The sequence below is a fragment of the Acinonyx jubatus genome, chromosome A1, assembly GCF_027475565.1.
Source record: "Acinonyx jubatus isolate Ajub_Pintada_27869175 chromosome A1, VMU_Ajub_asm_v1.0, whole genome shotgun sequence".
Lineage (NCBI taxonomy): Eukaryota > Metazoa > Chordata > Mammalia > Carnivora > Felidae > Acinonyx > Acinonyx jubatus.
In genome coordinates, this window is record NC_069380.1 from 211,289,612 (window position 1) to 211,311,598 (window position 21,987).

General features: G+C 38.3%; 1 protein-coding gene and 1 long non-coding RNA gene across 8 annotated transcripts in view; one reads left to right on the plus strand and one right to left on the minus strand.

Moving 5' to 3' along the window:
* Positions 1 to 21,987, minus strand: part of CDH6 (cadherin 6) — a 127,476-nt gene that overhangs the window by 22,783 nt on the left and 82,706 nt on the right. For all 7 annotated transcript variants that reach the window (XM_027074785.2, XM_027074795.2, XM_053201876.1 and 4 more), the window contains 4 exons: positions 8,271 to 8,565; positions 4,931 to 5,050; positions 2,778 to 2,945; positions 496 to 683 (listed from right to left, as the gene is read on the minus strand). In XM_027074785.2, the coding sequence (XP_026930586.1) occupies positions 496 to 683; positions 2,778 to 2,945; positions 4,931 to 5,050; positions 8,271 to 8,565 (771 nt within the window). The remainder of the gene's footprint in view (positions 1 to 495; positions 684 to 2,777; positions 2,946 to 4,930; positions 5,051 to 8,270; positions 8,566 to 21,987) is intronic.
* Positions 5,251 to 21,250, plus strand: LOC128311483 (uncharacterized). Its single transcript, XR_008289927.1, has 3 exons — positions 5,251 to 6,848; positions 8,206 to 8,314; positions 20,189 to 21,250. It is a non-coding gene; the product is annotated as an uncharacterized LOC128311483 (long non-coding RNA).

Sequence of the window (21,987 nt, forward strand, 5' to 3'; positions counted from 1 at the left end):
AATTCAGGCTACCTTTATCACTGCTTGCATTACTCTTTTCCTTCAAAGCATGTATCAGAATTTAGTTACACATTTGTTTTGTTTATTTGCTTCCTTGTCTCTTTTCTCCCTTAGATTGGCAGTTCCGTGAGAGCGGACACCATTCTGTTGAATGTACCATTGCACCTCCCGCATCTTGAAGAGTGCTTAACACTGTCTATTATTCATTGACTATATTTACTTTATGTACTTTAATGTACACCATTTATTTCTATCATTTATTTACTTATTAGGAGGTTCTTAATAAAAATTTATTAAAAGCATGAAATAAATGAATGAATGAATCAGATTATTGAGGACCTCTAAAAGCCAATCATTAGACTTGGCATTAAAAAAAATAATTAGTAAAACAAGAATCTAGAGGAATGTTCATGTGAGATATAATTGTCTCGGTTACTCGAGGACTAGAGAGAAGTGAATGTGCTCATTTGTATGGTATTTAACAAACGGCATTACCTTTTTGACAGTAATAACTCCTTCCTGAGTTTCTTGGTCGGTGACGACATCGAACATGTCCAGCCCTTCTCCCTCTGTAATGCTGTACTCAATTTCGGCGTTTTCTCCCATGTCAGCGTCGCTGGCTTTGATCCTGCCAATTGGTGTACCCGGTGGAGAAGATTCAGGGGTTTTAAACTGGTATGTACCTATTAATCACCAGACAGATATAAGTCAAACACAGATGAAGGATACTCTATCACAATAAAGACAAACCCCATTTTCTAACAGTTCTTTCAGACATTACTAGGGATGCAGGCAGGTTTGTACTTTCCTTGCAATAATTAATGGCACTCTATTCTCCTTACATCCTTACTTTCATGATTGCTAAGAATATTTCTTCTGTCATGACCCGTCTCTTTGCAAATGGAGAACACTTTTCTTGTCCTGTAAATAGGTCTCCAGGTTCATGGTATGATGGCGAGAAAGACTAAGCTGCTAGAGAAGGGTGCAGAAGGTTTCAAGCCCCTGTTAACTCATCTAGCAGAAAGAACGGAAAAGAATTTAACCTGAACTATGACTTTAAGCCAATTACGAGGTATTTCTTAAAAGGGTTCTTTGTGTCTTTGCTAATAATAACTGAAGGTGAAAATAAATGACAGCGATCTGGAGAATGTATCCAAGTAGACACTCTCACCCATACATGGAGCTGGTCTGGCTGCGGTTAGGGATACAGATGGACACATTGAGAGAGAAAGCTCCTAATAGTTTCTTTAAGTAATCTTTCTTTTAAATTTCATTACAGTACTTTTTCTATGTGTAGGTTTCTCCCATTCTTGTATTTGTGTTGTTGATTTAAAACCTATATTTCATAAATGTACACTTTCCCGATGTCCTCATGTTGCAAAATTAGTTTAAGGAGACTGCATGTGGCTTTCAATTTAGATCCGCCAGACTAGCATGTACTTAGGACAATAACGACAAAAAAGTGTCAGAACAAAACTCATTTTCCTCTCACCCATTACATTTTGCCAACCATCTGTGCAAATTATTTTGGAAAAAAACAGACTATGACTAAATATCACTAAATATCACTAAAATATAGTCATTCAGTCATATTCAATCATAGCCCATTAAGTGTTGGGCTCATCCTTGGCAAAATGATAAACAAGCCAAGTTTTTCCTCTAGAGTTATTCTCTCCTGTGCTTTGGTATAGTATTCAGTAATGATCCCAAGCTATCCACGGAGAGAGCAAAGTGAGGTAGGGTCCCTGTGGTATTTAAGTGCTGATGAATCCTTTTGTTATCCTTCCCCAGGGAATTCCCATATTGAAAAGGAGGTTTTGGGGCGAAGTATTGCTAATTCTGATATTGTCATTTCAGGCGTCTGTGGGAAAAAAATTTAGGGCCAGTAAAACCTATCTTCTACCCGTTACATCAGAAATTAGTTTTTTTTTTTTTTTTTGCATTTAGCTATGAGTAAATACTTGAAAAAAATTAAAGAAAATGTAACAGTTCTGGTTGATCCATGTGTATCTCTATTATGAAAGAAGCCCATGTGAGGTGACCAGCATTGGGAAAGATATGCCATGATTGGGTAAGGTGGGCTTTCTTTTTAATGGTGGGCAGCTATTTTCTCCTGGAAGACAGGATTTAGGTAGTTTTCTTAGATCATGGTCAGAAAAGAATTTTGTTCTTGGAAGAAAAATTACATTAAAACCAGTACCCTCTTTCAAGAGCTTTGTATGAAGGGCTCTAGTATATTGCTTGAGTAGGCATTTAAGAATGTTGTTTTTCCTTCTTTTTTTCCTATCTAGCCATGAGAGTTAATGATTATAGTGATGATTTTTTTGGTATCTCAATTAACCATAATATAGAAAACTATTTATGATTACAAATGGATTAAGTACATGGCTATTTCCCCAGTTGTATTTTTAGAAACAGTTAAATGATAAATCCTCCCTTATAAAGCTTTGTGGGGATTTAAAAGAGATTAAGTGACTGATTAAATTCACAAAACATAAAGTCAATTTTTTTTTCTTACAAATAGGAGCATTCTTGTATACATATGTTCTGCGCAAGCAAATTTATGTCTGTGGTAGTCTTTTTAATAAGGAAAAATAAAACAATGGTGTTACCTTTACAACTATCACCATATTATAAATCATTCAACTACTAAAAGTATGGTTATTCCTAAATTCATTAATATTGATAATTAATAACAATGGAAAATAAATATCATTCTTAAAGTTAGAGTTTTATAAAAGTGCACTGAAGAAATTCATTCAATCAAATGTTCCTACTCTGGGGAAACCGGGGAGGGTTGTCGTTGACATCAGTTAGCGTGATGTTCACCGTGGTGGTCCCAGATAATCCCCCCATCTGGCCACCCATATCCTTGGCTTGAATCACCACTTGGTACTGCTCTCTGTTTTCTCGATCCATGTTGAGCAAAGCTGTCTTGATGATACCTATGGATGCAAAATTCAGAAATGGAAAGGGATGTATTAAAAATACTTTATCAAATCATTTATTTATGCAAACGTAGATGTCATCCACAATACTCAAACACTATACGGATGGAATAGGTGACATAAAGATGATTATAGATAGCCTTTATACTGAAGGAAATTATAACCACATAGGGGAGATAGATATATTTTAAAAACACCTATGATTCAAGAATAAGTACAAGTCAAATCTGTAATAGTATAGATTGTAGGTAGTATAAATATCATGTGTTATAAGATAACGTAGCAAAATATAACTTGGCATGTGGTACAGTGTTATACTACCATAGCTGCTTGATAAAAGACATTTAAGTGTACTATGAGGAAATTGCTAAGGAAGTCATTTCCTTGAACTGACTCTTGAGCTTTACTTTACTGAATCAGCTAATTGCTCATCAAATATACCTCCCGTAATGAACGTTCAGAGGATTTTCTAAGTCACAAACTATGGTCTGAAGAAAACACAGCTCAGTTCTCCCATAATTATCATCCTGTATGATCCTAGAGAACTTAAGTTTTCCTAAAGCTGATGTGAGCATTAGTTCAACTGGTCCCAGCAGCGACCAACATTCATTCTTATGTTAGGTTAATTTTATCTCTGTTGTTCAGTAGTTATAAAATAAGTAGTTGAAAGAACTTCTAAAAGTTTGCCTAATCTCTGTGTAGGCTTTATGCTTAAATTAACAACATTCTTTCAAAAATCTTTATAGGCTTTAAAGGCTTTCAAGGCTTTAAAGGCTTTATAGCCTTCTCTCGTAGCACATTCCAGTGCTTAACAACTAATGAAGCTGAAATATCTTTTTTTTCTTTTATTTTTAACACGAACACCTCAGACCACAGGTCAGTTTTATTCCTATAGTCCTGGCTTCAGTGAAAGTGAGGCTGTGTCTGTTCTCCAATAACAGGACTTCTCTATTTAAATAGAGGAGATCACCTTAGCCTTTGTCCTTTATGTTGAATATTTCTAATTTTTCACTCTCATTGTTTTTCAACTCAACATTTTCTTTCTCCTTGGGATTCTTTCCAAGTTCGTTGCACCTCTTAACACATAAATTTCCAACTGGATGTGGTAACCTAGAAAAGTTTTGATTTCTACTAACAATAATGGATGCTTGGGAAATGTAGAAAAGGAATTCAACTCCTATTATGATAGCAAAAATATGTGTAGAATTTACCGTACAGCACAGACACTATTTCCTAAGAAACAATTCATCAGAAGATAGTATGCTACTTTGTGGATAAAATGCAGAAAGATGAGGTGTTAAAAAAAGAATTCCATTAAGGAATCCACTTTGTTTATTAGGATGCTATCAGCACGAGCTAGACAATGTCATAATAAAATCTTACTGGCTTAACACAGCTAACGTTAATTTTTTGCTCATGCTCTGAGGAGGCCAGCAAGAAGCTCTGCTGATAGTAACAGACATCCAGGCTGGAGACCAAGGCCAACATTTGTTTCCATCCATGATCACTGTGGCAGGAGGAAAGGAATGTGGATTGTGCACCAGGTCCAAAAGTTCGGCTTGGAAGTGACTTGAATCATTGCCACATATACCGGCCCAAACAAATCTCATGGCTATATCTACCTTTAGAGCAGGGTAGAGAGATGCCAAATAACTAGTAAAAGAAGAATTGGAATATTTGTAAATAGCCCTAATGGCTATCAGGAGGTATTCGTTTTTAGGTTCACTCCAAACTGGAAGAAAAAACTGACATTGTATAAGTTTTCTGAATTTACCCTATATAAGTAAAATGGATGAAACATCCATTGTCAGATTTCTGAATTAAAATGATCTGGATATCATGTTTACAAATATATTGCTGGTAAAATTTGGCAGATGAATCTAAGAATATTCAATTACACTGATTGTTTTTTTAATAAATTGTTTTTATTAAATCAATTTAAATTATGGATTGTAAAAAGAAGATCAAAAAGAAATTCTAACCTGTTTCTGATTCAACTGAAAAATAGGGCTGCCCCTGTAGGATACTATACACAACTTTAGCACTGTTGCCATAAGTTGGATCATCAGCATCAGTTGCGGTGACTTGGACAACAAATGTGCCTGTAATGACAGAAACATGAATTGAAAATAAATCAAGGACCCATGTAGATCCTTGATGCACACACAGATAGAGAAAGCGTGATCTTACTTCTGTACAAAAGTATCTTGACAAAGGAGTTGAGAATTTCAGGATGATACTAGGGTTAAAAAGCCTTGGATTTATCGGGACGCCTGGGTGGTTCAGTGGGTTAGGCGTCCGACTGGTTCAGGTCAGGATCTCACCGCTGGTGAGTTCAAATCCCCACATCAGGCTCTGTGCTGACAGCTTGGAGTCTGCTTCAGGTTCTGTCTCCCTCTCTCTCTGCCCCTCTTCTGCTTGCACTCAGTTTCTTTCTCTCTCTCTCCAATATAAATAAACATTAAAAATTTCTTTAAAAGCCTTTGGCTTCTCATTCTGAAAGAGTGTGATCAACATTTATAAATGTAAGGGTTAGGTTAAAGAGAAGCATGGGATAACCATGACCTTGGGTGGAACCAATTTCAACTAATGTCCAGAGATGAGATTTGATTGGACTCTTGCTATAGTCATTCTTTGAAGTTATCCAGACCTAAGTCAATCAGCATCTTGCATTGCTTTATCTATAGTGATTAGTTTCGGGGTTGTCCAATCATGAGGCCACTTGAGATTTTCTTGGGAATTCTGTGTCATGAGTGCTCTTTCTCCTGGACTGTAATGTGCTGATGTAGGGCCTGTCAATGCAGCAGCTATTTTGTGACCTCAGAGATGCCAGCCTGAGGACAACGCTGAATATGACAGAAAATTTCAGAGAAATAATTGAACCCAAATCAAACCATCTCAAAAGCCCATTTTATTTTTGACCCAAGTATGACTTAAGTCACTAAATACTTTTATTTGTTTAAACTAGTTTGAGTTGGGTTTTCTGTTCAATAAAAGCATCCTAAATGATAAATCTATCTGATAATTCTAAGAGTTTGAAAGATCTTGAAACTTAAAAGAGGTAGTGTTGGATTAAAGAATGATTAGAATACTAGAAAATTCACATCTGGAAACTGTAACTCCAAAAAAATTATTATAATTACATGCACAGAGAAGGCAATGATGTTTTAGATCAGCATTCTTGTTTTAAGGACTGCAGTCACCGAATAACCTTCAAAATATTCCCGACCCCTGTGAAATTCCACACAGATTTTTATGTGTATGCTTACATGTTTATTTCACTGAAGAGAAGATCCATAGATTTTATTGGATTCTCAAAGAGATCTGTGACTTCCAAAAAAGGGTAAGACCTTACTCTGATGAAGATCATCTTATGGCTGACTTTTGATATTCATATCAGATAAACAGTAAGCATACTATTGGAGTTCTCCTGTCTATGGGAAGGACAGGGAAGTTACGTTCAGGGAATATTAGAAGTTTTACATTGCTTTTGTAATATCTAACCAATCCCGTTTGTTGAACAAATATATTGTACTGTGTTGGATGCTCTGGATGTAACATGTTGGTGCATGAGATCGAACACCCATCCTTGTAATTTGGGAAGGAAGATGGGGACAAAGCACTATATGACCTCAGAGCAAGAGCTAATAGTAGTTAACTAACACCCACATTCTTACTTGACATCAATGTAAAATTTGAATGCTTTTATAATATGATTATCTAGATGTTTTGAGCAGATGTTAGTTGTCAGATGTTGTACTGGGGGCTCTGTCCTTGTTTTTTTATTTCATCCTCATGGTAATCCTTAGCTGTTGACAGTTATTATTTATTTTTTGTAGATATGAAACTGAAGGATCAGAGACATCAAGATGCTGCTTATTAGTAGAGTTTCAAATTCAGGTCTGTTTGACACCCAAAGCCCATTTATACCACCATGCTGCTATCCCACTTTGTAATGTAGGATTAAGATGCCTTTTTGTATGATAATAATGACGTGTTCATTTATGATAATGGTTAATATGAACATAACTGTACCTGTGTGCAAATTAGAAAGAGCCTTCCCTTTCTTAAGACTTGTTACGTCCAGCTGCCCCCAGATATTTATAATACATACTTAATTCTAACATAGTTCAAAAGTGAATGGCACCCTCTATAGTTGTGGGGGTGACACCTTGCACATCAAATTTTGTTTTCTGGAAACTGTTTTGCTGGGTGGTGCCGATGTTGAGACTATTGCTTATTAATTGTTCCTTACTTTTACCACATAGAGGAAAAATATTTTTTCCTAACAAATCTTCCTCTTAAAAGAGTTTTAATCCCTCTCTTTTGCTTGGCTGATGGTTTGTGATTTTTCTGATGAAACAAAGTGGTTTTAAGTAATGAGACGAGCAGCTTCTTGATGAGAAAGATTTAGATGGTTTACAATCATTTCCATGGATTAGATTTTTCTAAGTCTTGGAACTGTGACCTAAAATGCCTCTGATATCTGACTCATAGAGTTATAGAAGAGTTATTATTAAGTAATTTAGCCCTTTTGAATTTGACACCGAATGAAAATAAAAATAACCCTTTATTCAGGTGGCTTAAAATTTGTCACTGTTTCCCATTAAGTATTTTAATACGGCTAAGAGTGATGTCAGTAGGATTTTTTAAAATTTAAATTGTGTTGACCTCCCAATTTAAGCAAATTAGAAGCATACATATTAACTTTAAAATTGGTAGTAGAATTGTGCACAAAATATTAATTCATCATATTAATATCATGAAAATCTCTTAATTTCCATCACTTAGTAAAGGATACATCCCCTAAACAACCCCTGCATAATTATGGATTTTTTTTTTAAGTTTTCTTTGAGTCTCTTTCCCAAACACATATTTACTTAAAGCAACTGTCATTACTCTCCAGTCTGGAATGTAAACTCAGGCTTTTGTTTCACACTGGAGAGATCCTAACCTCAAGCCAAGTACCAATATGTGCTAAGAGAGGTGGAGAGGGCTGCTGTCTCTCAGCCTGAGGACCAGGGTGGGCACCTGGGGAGGCAGGAAGTAGATGAGATGATATCTCTTTCTTCCTCCTGTTCTTGCCTGACATTTTTTCATCCCTTCATCATTAGAGGAAATGCTGTTTTCTTATAATAAAATGAGACTAGAGTAATACTCGGAAACAGGTGTACTTGTCATAAAGGGATTGTTTGAAATATGATAGTTTTAGAATTTAGCATCTACATTCATTCACCTCAGTAAATTTCACTCCTAGGATTCTTTATTCAGTTGACATACTAGAGGAGAGACATCATGTGGTTGAAATCACATCTCACTCACCAACATCAGACATTTCAGGAACAGTGGCCGTGTAAACATCCTTGGTAAATATTGGTTCATTGTCGTTGATGTCATGGATCTTGATGATGAATTCAGATTCGGGCTCCACGGGTCTCCCTGTCCTTCTGTTTATAGCTTGAGCTCGAAGGATGTAAACAGGTTTTTCTTCCCTGTCCAGCCTCTTGGTGGCCTGTATGTCTCCTGTGTTTTCATTGATAATGAAGAGATCTCCTGCTCCATCTCCTGAAAGGATATATTTAAGTGATCCATCTCCTCTATCCTGGTCTGAATGTAACTAGTGTAGAAAAAAAAAATTAAAGAAAGTAAAAGTCAAGCATGTGATTCTAAACTGTTTGTCTTGTTAACTTTTATTCATTCCTTTCGGAGGGAGGCAGGTTTGAGGGTTTTTTTTTTCTTATTGTTTACTTAAATCCTCAATAGTAATGTCATTCATTAATGAATATGTTTCCTTATAATCATAGAAATTTCTAGAACTGGAACAGAGCTTGTAGAAAATGTAGTAATCCTTGTTTTGAAGAAGGGAACACTGAAGTCCAGAGTAATAGCAAAATGCCTAAGGACGTATTAACCTGGTTGGAATGAAACTCTTTTCACTACTTTCCTATTTTCACCATAGCATTCAGATTCTACAAATACACTCTACTGTTCACTTTTATGTATCTGGACATACTAGAGAAGTGACATGCTATGGAGAAAATAATTTTGTTTTTGTTTTGTTTTTGTTTTTTTTTAGAGAGAGAAAGAGCATGTGCTCAGGGGAGAGGGGCAGTGGGGGAGGGGGAGAGAGAGAGAATCTTTTTTTTTTTAAGTTTATTTATTTTGAGAGCGACAGAGAAAGTGTGAGTGGGGGAGGAGCAGAGAGAGAAGGAGAGAGAGAATTCCGAACAGGCTCCCCACTGTCAGCGCACAGCCCAGCTTGGGCCTCAGTCTCATGAACTGTGAGATCATGATCTGAGCTGAAAGCAAGAGTTGGACGCTTAATCCACTGAGCCACCCAGGAGCCCTAAGGATTTTGGTTTTTGAAACAGAGAGACCGGGGTACATTCTGACTCTATCTATACTTTGCTATCTTGGTGAATTTAGGGAAGCTACTCAATCTCATTGAGTTTCTTATGATGGAGTTTATAATCACTTTTCTGGGAAGATGTGATATTTATTTAATTACTTATGAAATTCAACTCAAAGCATTTGAGAAACATCTTAAGTGTTGCCATGAACAATACCTTGAAAATCCCTTTACTAGATAATTTACAAGGGCACTTAGAACAAGAACATTTAATACTCAGATTTTCATTTAATATAGGAGAGGATCTTCTAAAAAGTGGAGCCAGACTAAAATGGAATAATCTGCTTTATAAAATAGTGGGTTCCCTTCTCCTGAAGGTAATCAGGCGGAGGCTCTGATAAGATAAACCATCAGTGAGGGGCACCTGGGTGGCTCAGTCGATTAAGCATCTGACTCCTGATTTCAGTTCAGGTCATGATCTCATGGCTTGTGAGACTGAGCCCCACATCGGACTCTGCCCTGGCAGTGAGGAGCCTGCTTGGGATTCTCTCTCCCTCACTCTCTGCCCCTCCCCCACTCACACTCTCTCTGTCTCTCTCAAAATAAATAAATAAACATTAAAAAAAGATTAACTGTCAGTGAAATGGGTCAGGTTAAAGGTTGAATTAAATGAGTGCTAATATACCATTGAAGTGAAAGATAATCATTCTAACTTGGAGAACTCGCCTGTGTTGCCTATCCCAGAAAAGATTTCCAGAGCTTTGAGTTTCTGTTGTGTCTTTGGGTCCCTTTTTCCCACCTTAGTAAAAGTTTAGAAGGTATTTTTCCTAGGTCTTCAGATAAGCTAACTCTATTCACAAATTTTCAAAAATTAAAATTGAGGAGATCTATTTGAAAAGACCAGTTATAAGTATTAGCTGCATACAGACAAGATAGTTTATTGGTAAGGTAGCTAAGCTCTACCTTATTTCAACTCTGTCTAAACATAGTATAGGCTATGTTACAACAGTTATGGCAACAACAGCAACAGGTAAGCCAACTCTGTGTCCTGTTGATGAATACTATACGAAATGCTCAGAATAGTGTCTATAACCACATTTGAAAACAAACTCTCAAGGCAAAAGGGACTTTTAAAATAAGCGAACCCAGCCTTTGTAAAAAATGATATCCCATGGAATATCAATTATCTAAAATGCTGAGAAGGGGTTCGGTGGCCCCATATGTTTGGGGATTACTTCGTTTTTCTGCCTTCTTCTTAGGAGTCACCCAGTGTACATTAACATATTAAAGGCTGTCACTGCCTCCAGTTTAAAACTGTACTTGACTGTATTTAATCTAGCTTTCCCGGGGGCTCCTGGGTGGCTCAGTCAGGTGAGCATCTGACTTTTGATTTCGGCTTAGGTCATGATCTCATGGTTCGTGGGCTTGAACCTGCATCAGGGTCTGTCTCCCTTCTCTCTCTGCCCCTCCTCTGCTGACTTTCTATGTCTCTTTCAAAATAAATAAATAATCACTTAAAAAAAAAAAAACTAGCTTTCCCGAACGTTCTTGCGCAAAGAATCCTTTGTGGGTGTTGGCATTCCCGAGAACAATTTTCTAAGAGACACACTCTGGGAAGCATGAACTAATTGAATCCATCATAGCAGAATCAAGAAAATTAACACTCCGGTTTATGTAGTGTTTCCAAAATCATACACCTTGTGTGAAAGAGTCAGAAGATTAGAACTTGAGCACAAGAAGAGGCCCTACAGGTTATTCAGTGCAACCTCCTTGTTTTTAGAGATAGGGAAACTGTGTCCAAAGCCACACAGCTAATGCTAGTTAACAGCAGAGTTTGAGGAAGAGAATATTATTCATACAATTAGTAGCCTTGAAAGCAATTTGGCAGAAATAATGGAAGATGAATGGGAACGGGGAGGAAATTGCTTAGAAGTGAGACAAACTCAATAAGAAATGTAAAACAAAAGAGGACTCCATGATTTGTGTAATGTGATATGCTAAGGAAACGCTGAAACCGTGATTACACAGAAAGAGCCACCGGGGAAAGTTTAACTCTCCATCGTCAAATCCTAATGACTGAAGAGAGCTTTTAAAAGGCTATTTCATTAACTCATGAGTAATGAAACCAACATCACCGCCCATTGGATCTGGCTTCTGGGCAGCCATGGTTAGCAAACCCGGCACTGGGTGGGGGAGCACTGCACCAGAGTTCCAAATAGGAGTTGTGCTCATTCTCTCTCGTTCACCAAGTGTAAGATCATGGCAGCATCAATTAACCTCGCTGAGCCAAGATCCTTATCAATAAAATGAGGATAATAGAACCACAGGACCAGGCTATCATGAAGATCTGATTAGAGACTATGTACAAATACTACGTTAATTCCTATGCGAACATGGAGTGAGAGCACATTTTAAGATACCGTTCCTATTAGCTCCTCATTCAAAATAAGCATGTTTTGGCTCTTATTTTGACTTTGAGAACTTTGTTGTGAGGACTTTGAAAACCCAATTTTATAAACCCAAAGTATCTCTAAGGTAAAATCTGTCATCCAAAGCTAGTATTCTTCTACCGGTGGCAGTCGCTGTCTTCCCATGTGATACATTGTATTCTGCATCCCACTAGATTGTAGACGCCCCTCGGCTGGTTCTTTCATCACTCTCGATATGTAATTGTTGCACACTTAGTAGGTGAAGACCACATCTGGTCACAAGATTTATTCAGGTAAAAGTAATCAGAAACTTATTTTTAGCTGTCAGGAGAGACCATTCCGATGACTTATGGAACAAACACCCGAGACGATATAAAAGGGCAGCAGAGACGTCAACGAAGAGTATGAACAGGATTGCTCTGCAGATCCCCATTCTGATTTATCAACATTTGAAAACTGGTGGGAAAATGCATCTCTTTACTCAGGCCTTGTCTGATAATAAAACAATTTAGCCTCATCCCCCTCGAGGTGCAGTGCCTGTGTCTGACACAGTACATGGAGCAGAAACCTCCGGAAGCCTTTTGTGTGCTCTTTCCCCGCTTGCCCCTCCTTCCACGCACCTCCCCCGGGGCCAGTTCTTTTCTCTCTTCTTGGGGAAAAGAGGAAACATGAGACATCAGTGCTAGTGAAAGTGATGGTGGCAACCAGACATTAGGGGTTTATTGAGCACTTAGATTTTAATTGGATTTTTTCTTTTGTGATGTCATTCATCATGGCCACTGTAAAAGGCAGAAGTTAAACAACAACAAATAAAAGGTTGTAGGCTGCCCAAGGCATGTTTTTACTAATTTCAGTTTAATGTGGCTGTTCCATTAAGTTTAATCATCTGGCTCACTTTTAACGATTCACCATCAAGTAAAAATTATCCACTTTCCTCAGAAAGTCACATCTCATCTGTGGCTGGCAGGACTTTTTACTACAGTACCTGTAGCATTTTGTTCCAGAAGGAGCTCAGGGCCTTTGTTTTTCCATTGATTTATTATTAAAGTGCAGCACCTTAACAAATAAATACAGGGATTTGGGGTTGCAGACACAGGCCCACAGAGGGTAACGCCAAAGCAGTGCCGGCCTCTTTTTACCTGCTACACGTGCCAGCTCTGAACTTGATTTTGACTCCAATTCATTTTTTTTAAGTTTATTTATTTATTTAGAGAGAGAGAACTAGCAGGGGAGGGGCAGAGAGAAGGGGGGACAGAGGATCCCAAGCAGGTTCTGTGCTGACAGCAGAGAGCCCAAAGCAGGGCTCGAACTCACAAACTGTGAGATCATGACCTGAGCTGAAGTCGGATGCTTAACTGACTGAGCCACCCAGGTGCCCCTTGACTCCAATTCAAAAGTATAACACTAATTGTGCAGATTTCAGTTTCAGATTTTCAGTCTGTCACTGAGTATCTATAACAGCCTGAAAGGGGTCTAGAAAAGGAATTATGTTATTTTTTTTCTGAAATAAAAAATTAGATTATGGCTAATATCTAGAGTGTAGTGCAAATGTGATGTGGCCATTTGAGAAATGTAAAGGTTGACAACTGGAGATGTCACAGCGCAATCAGAACAGTTGTGAAAAGGTGTCTGAAGGGGACTGAGGTGGAGAAACTGGAGTTATGGTGGAGAGAGAGAGAGAGAACAACCTTTTGCTAAATAGATTGAATATTATTTTAAATTAGGAAAATGTCTATGATCAAGTTAGGACAAACTGAGGTTGAACTGAATTCAATATATATATATATGTATATATATGTATATGTATATGTATATGTATATATATGTATATGTATATGTATATATATATGTGTGTGTATATATATATGTATATATGCATACATCTCTCTACATAATGCATTATACATAATGCTAATGAATATCTTGATATTGTGAAGGCTGTGAAGAGGTTGTTGGGTAGAGTTTATACCAGGAAGAAATTCAACCTTGCTTGAAGTACATAGAAGGGATTAGAAGTAGATTCTGTTTTAGAGATTATAGGGTTAGGTAAACAATATCTTTCAAATTTTATTTTAAAGTTTATTTGTTTATTCTGAGAGAGAGAGAGAGAATGAGAGAGAGAATGAAAGAGAATGAGAGACAGAGAGAATGAGAATCCTAGGCAGGCTCTGAGCCTGGTGCGGGACTCCAACTCACAAATTGTGAGATCATGACCTGAATTGAAGTCAGGTGCTCAACTGACTGAGCCACCAGGGTGCCCCCCACAATTTGTGTTTTAAGAAGCCTTCCAGGGGCGGGGGTGCTTGGGTGGCTCAGTCAGGTAAGCATCTGACTTCGGCTCAGGTCATGATCTCGCAGTCAGTGAGTTTGAGTCCCACATCATGCTCTGTGCTGACAGCTCAGAGCCTGGAGCCTGCTTCTGATTCTGTGTCTCCCTCTCTCTCTGCTCCTCCCCCATTCACGCTCTCTCTCTGCCTCTCAAAGATGAATAAATGTTAAAAAAAAAAAGAAAGAAGACGACCTCCAGGTAATTCCGATGAGTGCTGAACGTTGATTACCATTGCCTTAACTAGTATAATAGTTAACAGCATGGACTTGGGCAAGGGAAACACATGGGTGTAGGGATGCCCAGCTGGCTCTGTCGGTGGAGCATGGAACTCTGGATCTCGGGGTTGTGAGTTCAAGCCCCATCTCGGGTGTAGAGATTACATAAAAAAACAAAAAATCTAATAAAAAAAAAAGAAACGGGTGGAAATGCATGCTGTGTACTAGTCGTGTAACTTGGGAGAACTTAGTTACTCTGTGCAAGTCTCAGTTACCTCACCTCTATGATAGGAATCATGATACTTAGTTTACAGGAATGTTGCTCCGAAAATTAATGAAATAATGTATGTAAAATGCTTCGCCGGAGGCCTGAGAAATGCTTCAATAAATTATTCTCGCATCATAAACCTGAGTATTCAGAAGGTGGAAAGATTTGGGTCTGAATTCTGACTTTCCTGTTAATTAACTAAATTAATTAAATTTTCTTAATTTCATTCTGTCATCTATAAGATAGAACTCAGAACAATTAACTTTGCCAGTTATTCCTCCTCTACTTGCCCTTTAAAAGTTGGTAACCCTTAGGCCTATGTCTCAGGTCATTGTCATTCCATTTCACATATTCTCTCCAGATGAGATCATCTCTCTATTTTTCTGTGTTCAACTATTACCTCTGTGGCCTTGATGCCCAAATCTATTTGAGAGTATCTATACCCCGGGGCCAGTTTCTTGAGATAGAGAGACAAAGGTGCAAGTCTCTTGGACAACTTATGCTCAGTACTTCCGAACTGACTTTATCACCCTCTCTCCAAATCTACTCCTCCTCTGTATGTCCCATCTCTGCAAAGGCGCCATCAGAGAGTCATCCTAGACCTTCGCCTCTGCCTCAATCATCCACATTCATTAGCCACCAAGCCCCTGTAAGTTCTAACTCTTACATATACCTTGACTCACCTACTTGCCTTCATTTCCACCACCATGGTCCAGGTCACTGCCCTTTCTCCTCAGTCTGTTGTAATGACACCCTCCTAACACACTCAGTCTTACTTCCTCTCAATCTATTTTCCTTTCTGTGACTAGCCCAACTTAAACAATAGCAACACTAATTCTGAAGATTACATTCTCCTCTAATTAAATCCTCTGGTGTTTTCTCTTTACTCTCAGGGTAAAAGTGCTCATCCTCACTCCTTAACGTGGCCTCCAAAGTCCACCATGGTCTCTGCCTCCCTAGTCTCCTCAGCCACCATTCTTTCCCTGACACTCTTTGTTTCAGTGTATTCTTCTTATTGTAGTTTCTAAAAGATGTGTTAGTCTCTTGCATATCTAGGCCTCCTGCATATGGTCCCCTTGGCATAAAGTCCTTTTGAACAACTTCACCTGGTTGATCTCACCCATATATTAGGTCTGCATAATCTTCATTTCCTCAGGAAAGCCTTCCCTAAGCTGCTAGTCTGAGATTCCTCTGCTATACGTGCTCAATGTATTCCCCATTTAGCCATTAAAGCATTCTATTTTTTTGATGACTTGTTTCACAGCTATTTTCATGTTTCAATCAGCAAACAGCTAGATTGCAAGTTTCATGAAAGAAGGCACCAAAACTGTCTGGTTAATTTCTGTATTCTCAGCACCCAACATTACTGGCACATTGTAGTTCCTCAATAATTAATGATTTTAAGGAATTAATGAATGTTGTAAAGATAAAATTGGACAAAATATCAATAATCATCGAAGGTTTCTGACACATGGAAGACAATCAATAAATCTTAGTGTCCTCCATCTACTGTTTTGCTTCATTTTAGTATAACTCTATGCACCAAGATTATCCATTCCTGAAGCTGTCAGACCACTTAGCAGTTACTACCAACACTAGGCACATGATGTAATATGAGTGATCTGAGGGAGGAATTCATGTTGTTCCCCCGTATCTAAAAATATTTATTTTATAACCAATTAAATCTTAATACAATAATAAAACCAACTTGTATTGGGTTTGTTGAAAAAACTAGACAAGTTATAAATACATCGAGGACACTGCCCATTATAAGTACACTGAGTGCTGGGACAGAAGTCACCTGTCAAGGGTGAAGAAGCTTCAAGATTCATTCCGCTATATTTCAAATATCATCCTGTTGCAGAAACTAATGGATAATGAAAGGAAAATGCTCCATTTCACAGAAACATTGTTCCATAATAAAAATAATTTAACTTTATGAACCAAGGCCATTTAAAAACACATATGGGCCTAAAGGACTGTATGAGATGGTGCATAAAAAAAACACCACACTTGCCTTATGCAAACTTGCAGTTTAGGCTTGGAAATACTGACTCACGTAAAAGATACAGAATAAAAGCAGAGATTAGACACTTGAGCACTGTCATTAAGTATTAGGAATAATAAGGTAAGTAAAAAGCCGGAGCATAGCATAGAAGGCACTTGTAAATTGGACAAGGTGGAGTCAGGGAACATGTTAGCTCTTTGATGGTTTATGAAAACTTCTTGAAGAAGGTAGCATTACTGATGGGAGACAAATGACTTAGCATCCAGTATGAGCACGTGGCATGGTTTCAAGGCTCAGTGTAGGAGAAAATCAGAGGAGGCTTTGAGAATGTGCCTGGGGTAATAAAAGCAATAAAGTCAGCTAAAATAGAAACACTCCTTCCCTTGAGTTGCTGGGTCACATATTTTCGCACACTGCACTCAGATGTGCAAGGGAAGATGCAGCTTCCTTATTTATTTATTTTTTTATAGTTTATCCCTTAAGCTCTAATCCCATTGAGTATTAGGAACTCAATATTAGGTTGAACATCGAGTCAATAATTTAGTGCAATCCAATAACGTCTACCTGATTCAATAATAGAGTCTCTTTAGATAACGCTTTTAGATAAATCTCAGTCTTTCTGGCTTCTGCTTTCTCTCTTTGCCCCTGATCCAGTCCAGGATACCTCCTGGGTGTATAAAGGAGAGAGACTCACATGGTCTGCATCAGAGGGAAATTTGGGGGCTTTTGGAGCCAAGGGCAGTCCTTGTACTGCCCTCTGGCCCACTGATTTCTAGACAATATCTCATCCATTACTTTCTTCAGTGGCATGTGTGTGTTTTGGCAGGTAGAAACATGATCTCAGTTCTCCAAGATCAAAGGTGAGGAGCTCAATCCTGCCTGCTTCATTGCCATCAGAAACCCCCCTGATGTCTGACTGTGACTCTTCCATTGCCCTTGGCTCCTGTGGTCCTAGCTTACAGGGTTGCTTTGTCTCTGATAGGTACCATCTATGGTATCATCCACTTCTTTCTTGCCCTGGAGAAACCCAGGAAGTCTCCTGAGAGCTAAAAGGGGGCTTCTCCTTCACCACATGATTGCCCCAAATGGGAATGGACAAAAACCACTCTGCTTTTACCTTTAACTCACAAACTTGCCACTGCTGCCTGGGAACTTCAGATATAATGTCAAGGCCATAGAAAGGACTTCAGGGGTGCCTGGGTGGCTCAGTTGGTTGAGCACTGACTTCGGTCAGGTCATGATCTCACAGTTCACTGGTTCGAGCCCTGCATTGGGCTCTGTGCTGACAGCTCAGAGCCTGGAGCCTGCTTTGGATTCTGTGTCTCCCTCTCTCTCTCTCTCTGCCCCTCCCCCACTTGTGCTTTGTCTCTGTCTCTCAAAAATAAACATTTAAAAAAATTTTTAAAAAAAGAAGAAAAGAAAGGACTTCAGATACATATAGGACTGTGTGTTTGTATGTTTAATAGCCAGGACTGTGAAATTCCTCCCTTGGCTTTAGGAATACCCCCACCAAAACAGTTTTGGTGGGAGGAAGAGCCAATTCCCATTCTTAAATCAAGAAGACAATGGGAGTGGAAGCATGATATGCAGTCCGGAGCCTGGCACCAATAATTTTTGGTGACTATATTTATAAATGGAATTCATGAGTTTTATTCTAGTTGGTTAGGCCCCTCTCTTGATACATTAAATGGGCTCTAAAGGAATCTAGAAAATCTCTTTCTCTCTGACAAAACCTAGGATCAAGCTGCCTCCATATCCCATGTTCTTTTTCAAGTATACTATGTTTCCTCTTATAACGACCTTAAAAATTATACTCTATAAAATATAAATAACTTGATTGATTTTTATAGCGGTGGACATATTTTATCTTTAAAGCATCCTCTTATATAATTCATCATTTGGCAACTGGTCTGGCTGCGATTTGGGAAAATAATAATAGCCATTTATTAAGCCCATTCTGTGGGCCAGGAAATGTGCTGAAATCATTACATAGATTATATAGATGTATATCATGACACTCTTCATATTTCCTCCTAACTGATGAGGAAACCAAGGCAAGATAAGAGTTAGGTGATTTCTTGGCATCATACAACCAACATGAGTCCAGATGATCTGATACCACAGTGTCTTATGTTAACCACAACAAAAATATTATCTCCAGATGTTTACATTCAGATCTATGAACCATTCATTAAAGGATTACTCTGTACCAAACTGTATTTTAAGTGCTGAGTAACAAAGATCTAATTCAGGATTTTTAACCTCTGCACTATTGACATTTTGTGTTGAGTAACTCTCTGTAGTGGGACCTAGACTATGCATTGTAGGGTATTTAGCAGCACTCCTGGCTCCTACCCACCAGATGCCTATAGGACGTTTCAAGTTACAACCACCAAAGATGTCTCCAGATGTTGTCAAGTGTCCACTGGGGGACGAATTGCCTCCATTGAGAACCACTGATTGAATTCTGTCTACCTATTTGTCCGTCCATCTATCATCTATCATCTTTCTGTCCTTCCATTTTTTTCTCATTGTGTACATTGTTATGCTTAAAATACATTCAAATAATACCATAAAGATTCTGCATTTGCAGAGATGCCACACGACCCCACTCAATTCAATCTTTTATCTTTTGTTAGGTTTAATAACCATTGAAACAGACCTTGTGTTACGTGGAGGAGAATTTCTGACAAAGTGCTAAAAGCAAAAGAATTTTAAATTTAAACTCAGGAGAAATTTATTAATTCCCTTGACATTTATCTTTTACACTCAATACCTTGAATTTAATGTCAAAAGTACCAGAGCAACTATAAAATGAATAAAACTTGAGTGCTATAATAGTTGTGGTAGGCAGAATAATAGCTCTCCCAAAGATGTGTATGTCCTAATTCCTGGAGCTAGTGACTATGTTACCTTATCTGGCAAAAAGGAGTTTACAGATGTGATGAAGATAGAGATTTTTAGATAGGGAGATTACCTTAGATTGTCCAGGTGAGACTAATGTAATCACCAGGGTCCTTATCAGGGAAAGAGGTGGGGGAGAGTTGGAGTCAGAGATGGAAAGGTGGAGCACAGGTCAGTGTGGTGTGTGTGTGTGTGTGTGTGTGTGAGAGAGAGAGAGAGAGAGAGACAGAGACAGAGACAGAGAGACAGAGAAAGACAGAGACAGAGAGAAGAGAGAGAGAGAGAGATTTGAAAATGATAGGCTGCTGACTTTGAAGATGGAGGAGGAGACTATGAACCAAGGGACACAGGCAGCCTCTACAAGCTCAAAAAGGCAGGGAAATGGACCCTTTTCTAGGGTCCCCAGAAGGACACCTAGCAGACACCTTGATTTTAGCCCAGTAAAACCCATTTCAGGCTTCTGACCTCCAGAATTGTAAAATAAGTTTGTACTGTTAAGCCACTAAGCGTGTGGTAATTTGTTTCTGCAGCCATAGGAAACTAAGGTGGTAGTTCCTTACCTTTAGAATTCAAGGTGAGTTGAACCTGAATGCGGTCCCTCAAGAATCCCAGCCAAGAGTGGAGAACACTTACTTTTGGTGAACACTTAATATGTGTCAGGTACCGCAAGAATGCTCAACAATTACTTCTCATAACAACTCCAGGAGCTAACCTTTATTTTCTCAATTTATTTTTCAGAGAAACTGAGGTCAGAGAGGTTAAGGAACTTACCCAAAGTTAAGGACATGGCAAGGAAGGATACCAAGATCTGCCTGACTCCAGTGTCTGTGCTAATTCACACCAGAGCATGCTGCCAAACGGCACTCCCCATGATGATTACAAACGTTTCTGGATTCATTGTATTTATTATATTGGACCCCAGGCTAAGTTATTTGTAAATTCTATTGGCACAAATGATACAAACTGTAATATGTGTTATTGTTCATTTGGGATTTATCAATTAAACAAATGCCTTTTGGTTTATTCACTGCATGAAGTTATTTCCCCAAAAAGGCATTGTTTACTGCCTTTGGCTTGGCTCTGGATGTCCAAGGTCTTTGGCAGACTGGGACATTAGTCTCAGCTCCTGCTTAGTCTAACATTTTCATTTTCAAAAAGCCAGTGGTAAATCAAGCTGAGAGCCAGATACCCAGTCAAAAATTGATTTAGTAAGGCACCGCAACTCACCAGTTACAATCATACCTTTTTGCCTTACGGTGCAATCTTTTTAGTAATTGCCAAATCTAAGGACACATGCGCATGCACACACACACACACACACACACACACACACACGTTCCTAGTGCCCCTCTCTTATTTTCCCTCTCACTCCAACACATACACTTTGGAGGAAAATATTAATACATAAATGCAGGCATTTGAGACATGATGACTCAAATGGCAGACATTTTTAAAATTATGTTTCTCAGTAGCCAATGGACTTTTCCCAAAATGTGTTTCTCTTCAAAGGTAAAAAATATATTGGATATAATATTCTTATATTGACTCCTAGGATCTAAAAAGTTAAAGTTATATCTTTATAAAACAGATAGTTTGCTTGAGAGAGGGACTATTTTTCTGTTCAAATTCTTAACTCTCAAGAATCCTGTATGTACTCAATAAATAAAAGACTAAACTGAATTCCATAACCTGCTCATATAACTCAGGTGAGTGATTCCAGGAGAGGAAATTATGAGCTCATTTGTTTATTATTTTTCTTGGATGGGAACAACCTTATAAGTTATGATTTGAACACTTTTTCTTTTTCTTTTTTCCTCTTTCTTTCTTTCTTTCTTTCTTCCTCTTTCTCTTCTTCTTGCTTTAAGGGAACAATGAAGCAATCAAGAAAGAGAAATGTGTACTGTCTGGATGGCCACACTGGGGAAACTGTTCTCACGGTTAGTGCTGTGCTCATAGAGCTCCAACTCCTAAGCATTTATGTGATTGTTTTATTTGCCTACATGTCTGAAATACTTTCTGCTACCCCAGTATCTTCATAATGTATAAGGGAAGAGTATTAGTCTCAATCACATCAAAAAGGCTGGACTCCAGCCCCAGCTTTGGCACTCTGCTGATAGTGACACTGGTCTCTTAAACCCTCTGGGACTGTTTTGTCATACCCAAAAGGATTTAATCCTGCCTAACTGGAAATGTGCTTATGCGGTCATTCAAAGTGTGCTCGTATGCTGAAGCACTTCATAAACCATAGCACCTGCTAAAAATATAAGAAAACATTATCATTGCTCTTTCTCTCATTACAAATTTTCTGCCTGCCAAGGAGTGATTTCTTTGTGTTGTGTCTTCTATTCTGTCTCTCCCCTTTCTCCCCATCAATTACTTGATGGTTTGCCATCATAGTAAGGTTCCAACTACTGCATTATCATTTTAAAACTCAAGAAAGTGACGTGTAGACTGTTGAAAGGGAGATAAGATGGAATATAATACTACCACTCAAATTGACCAAGTCACTTAATTTTCTTGATTTGGTTTTAAAACTG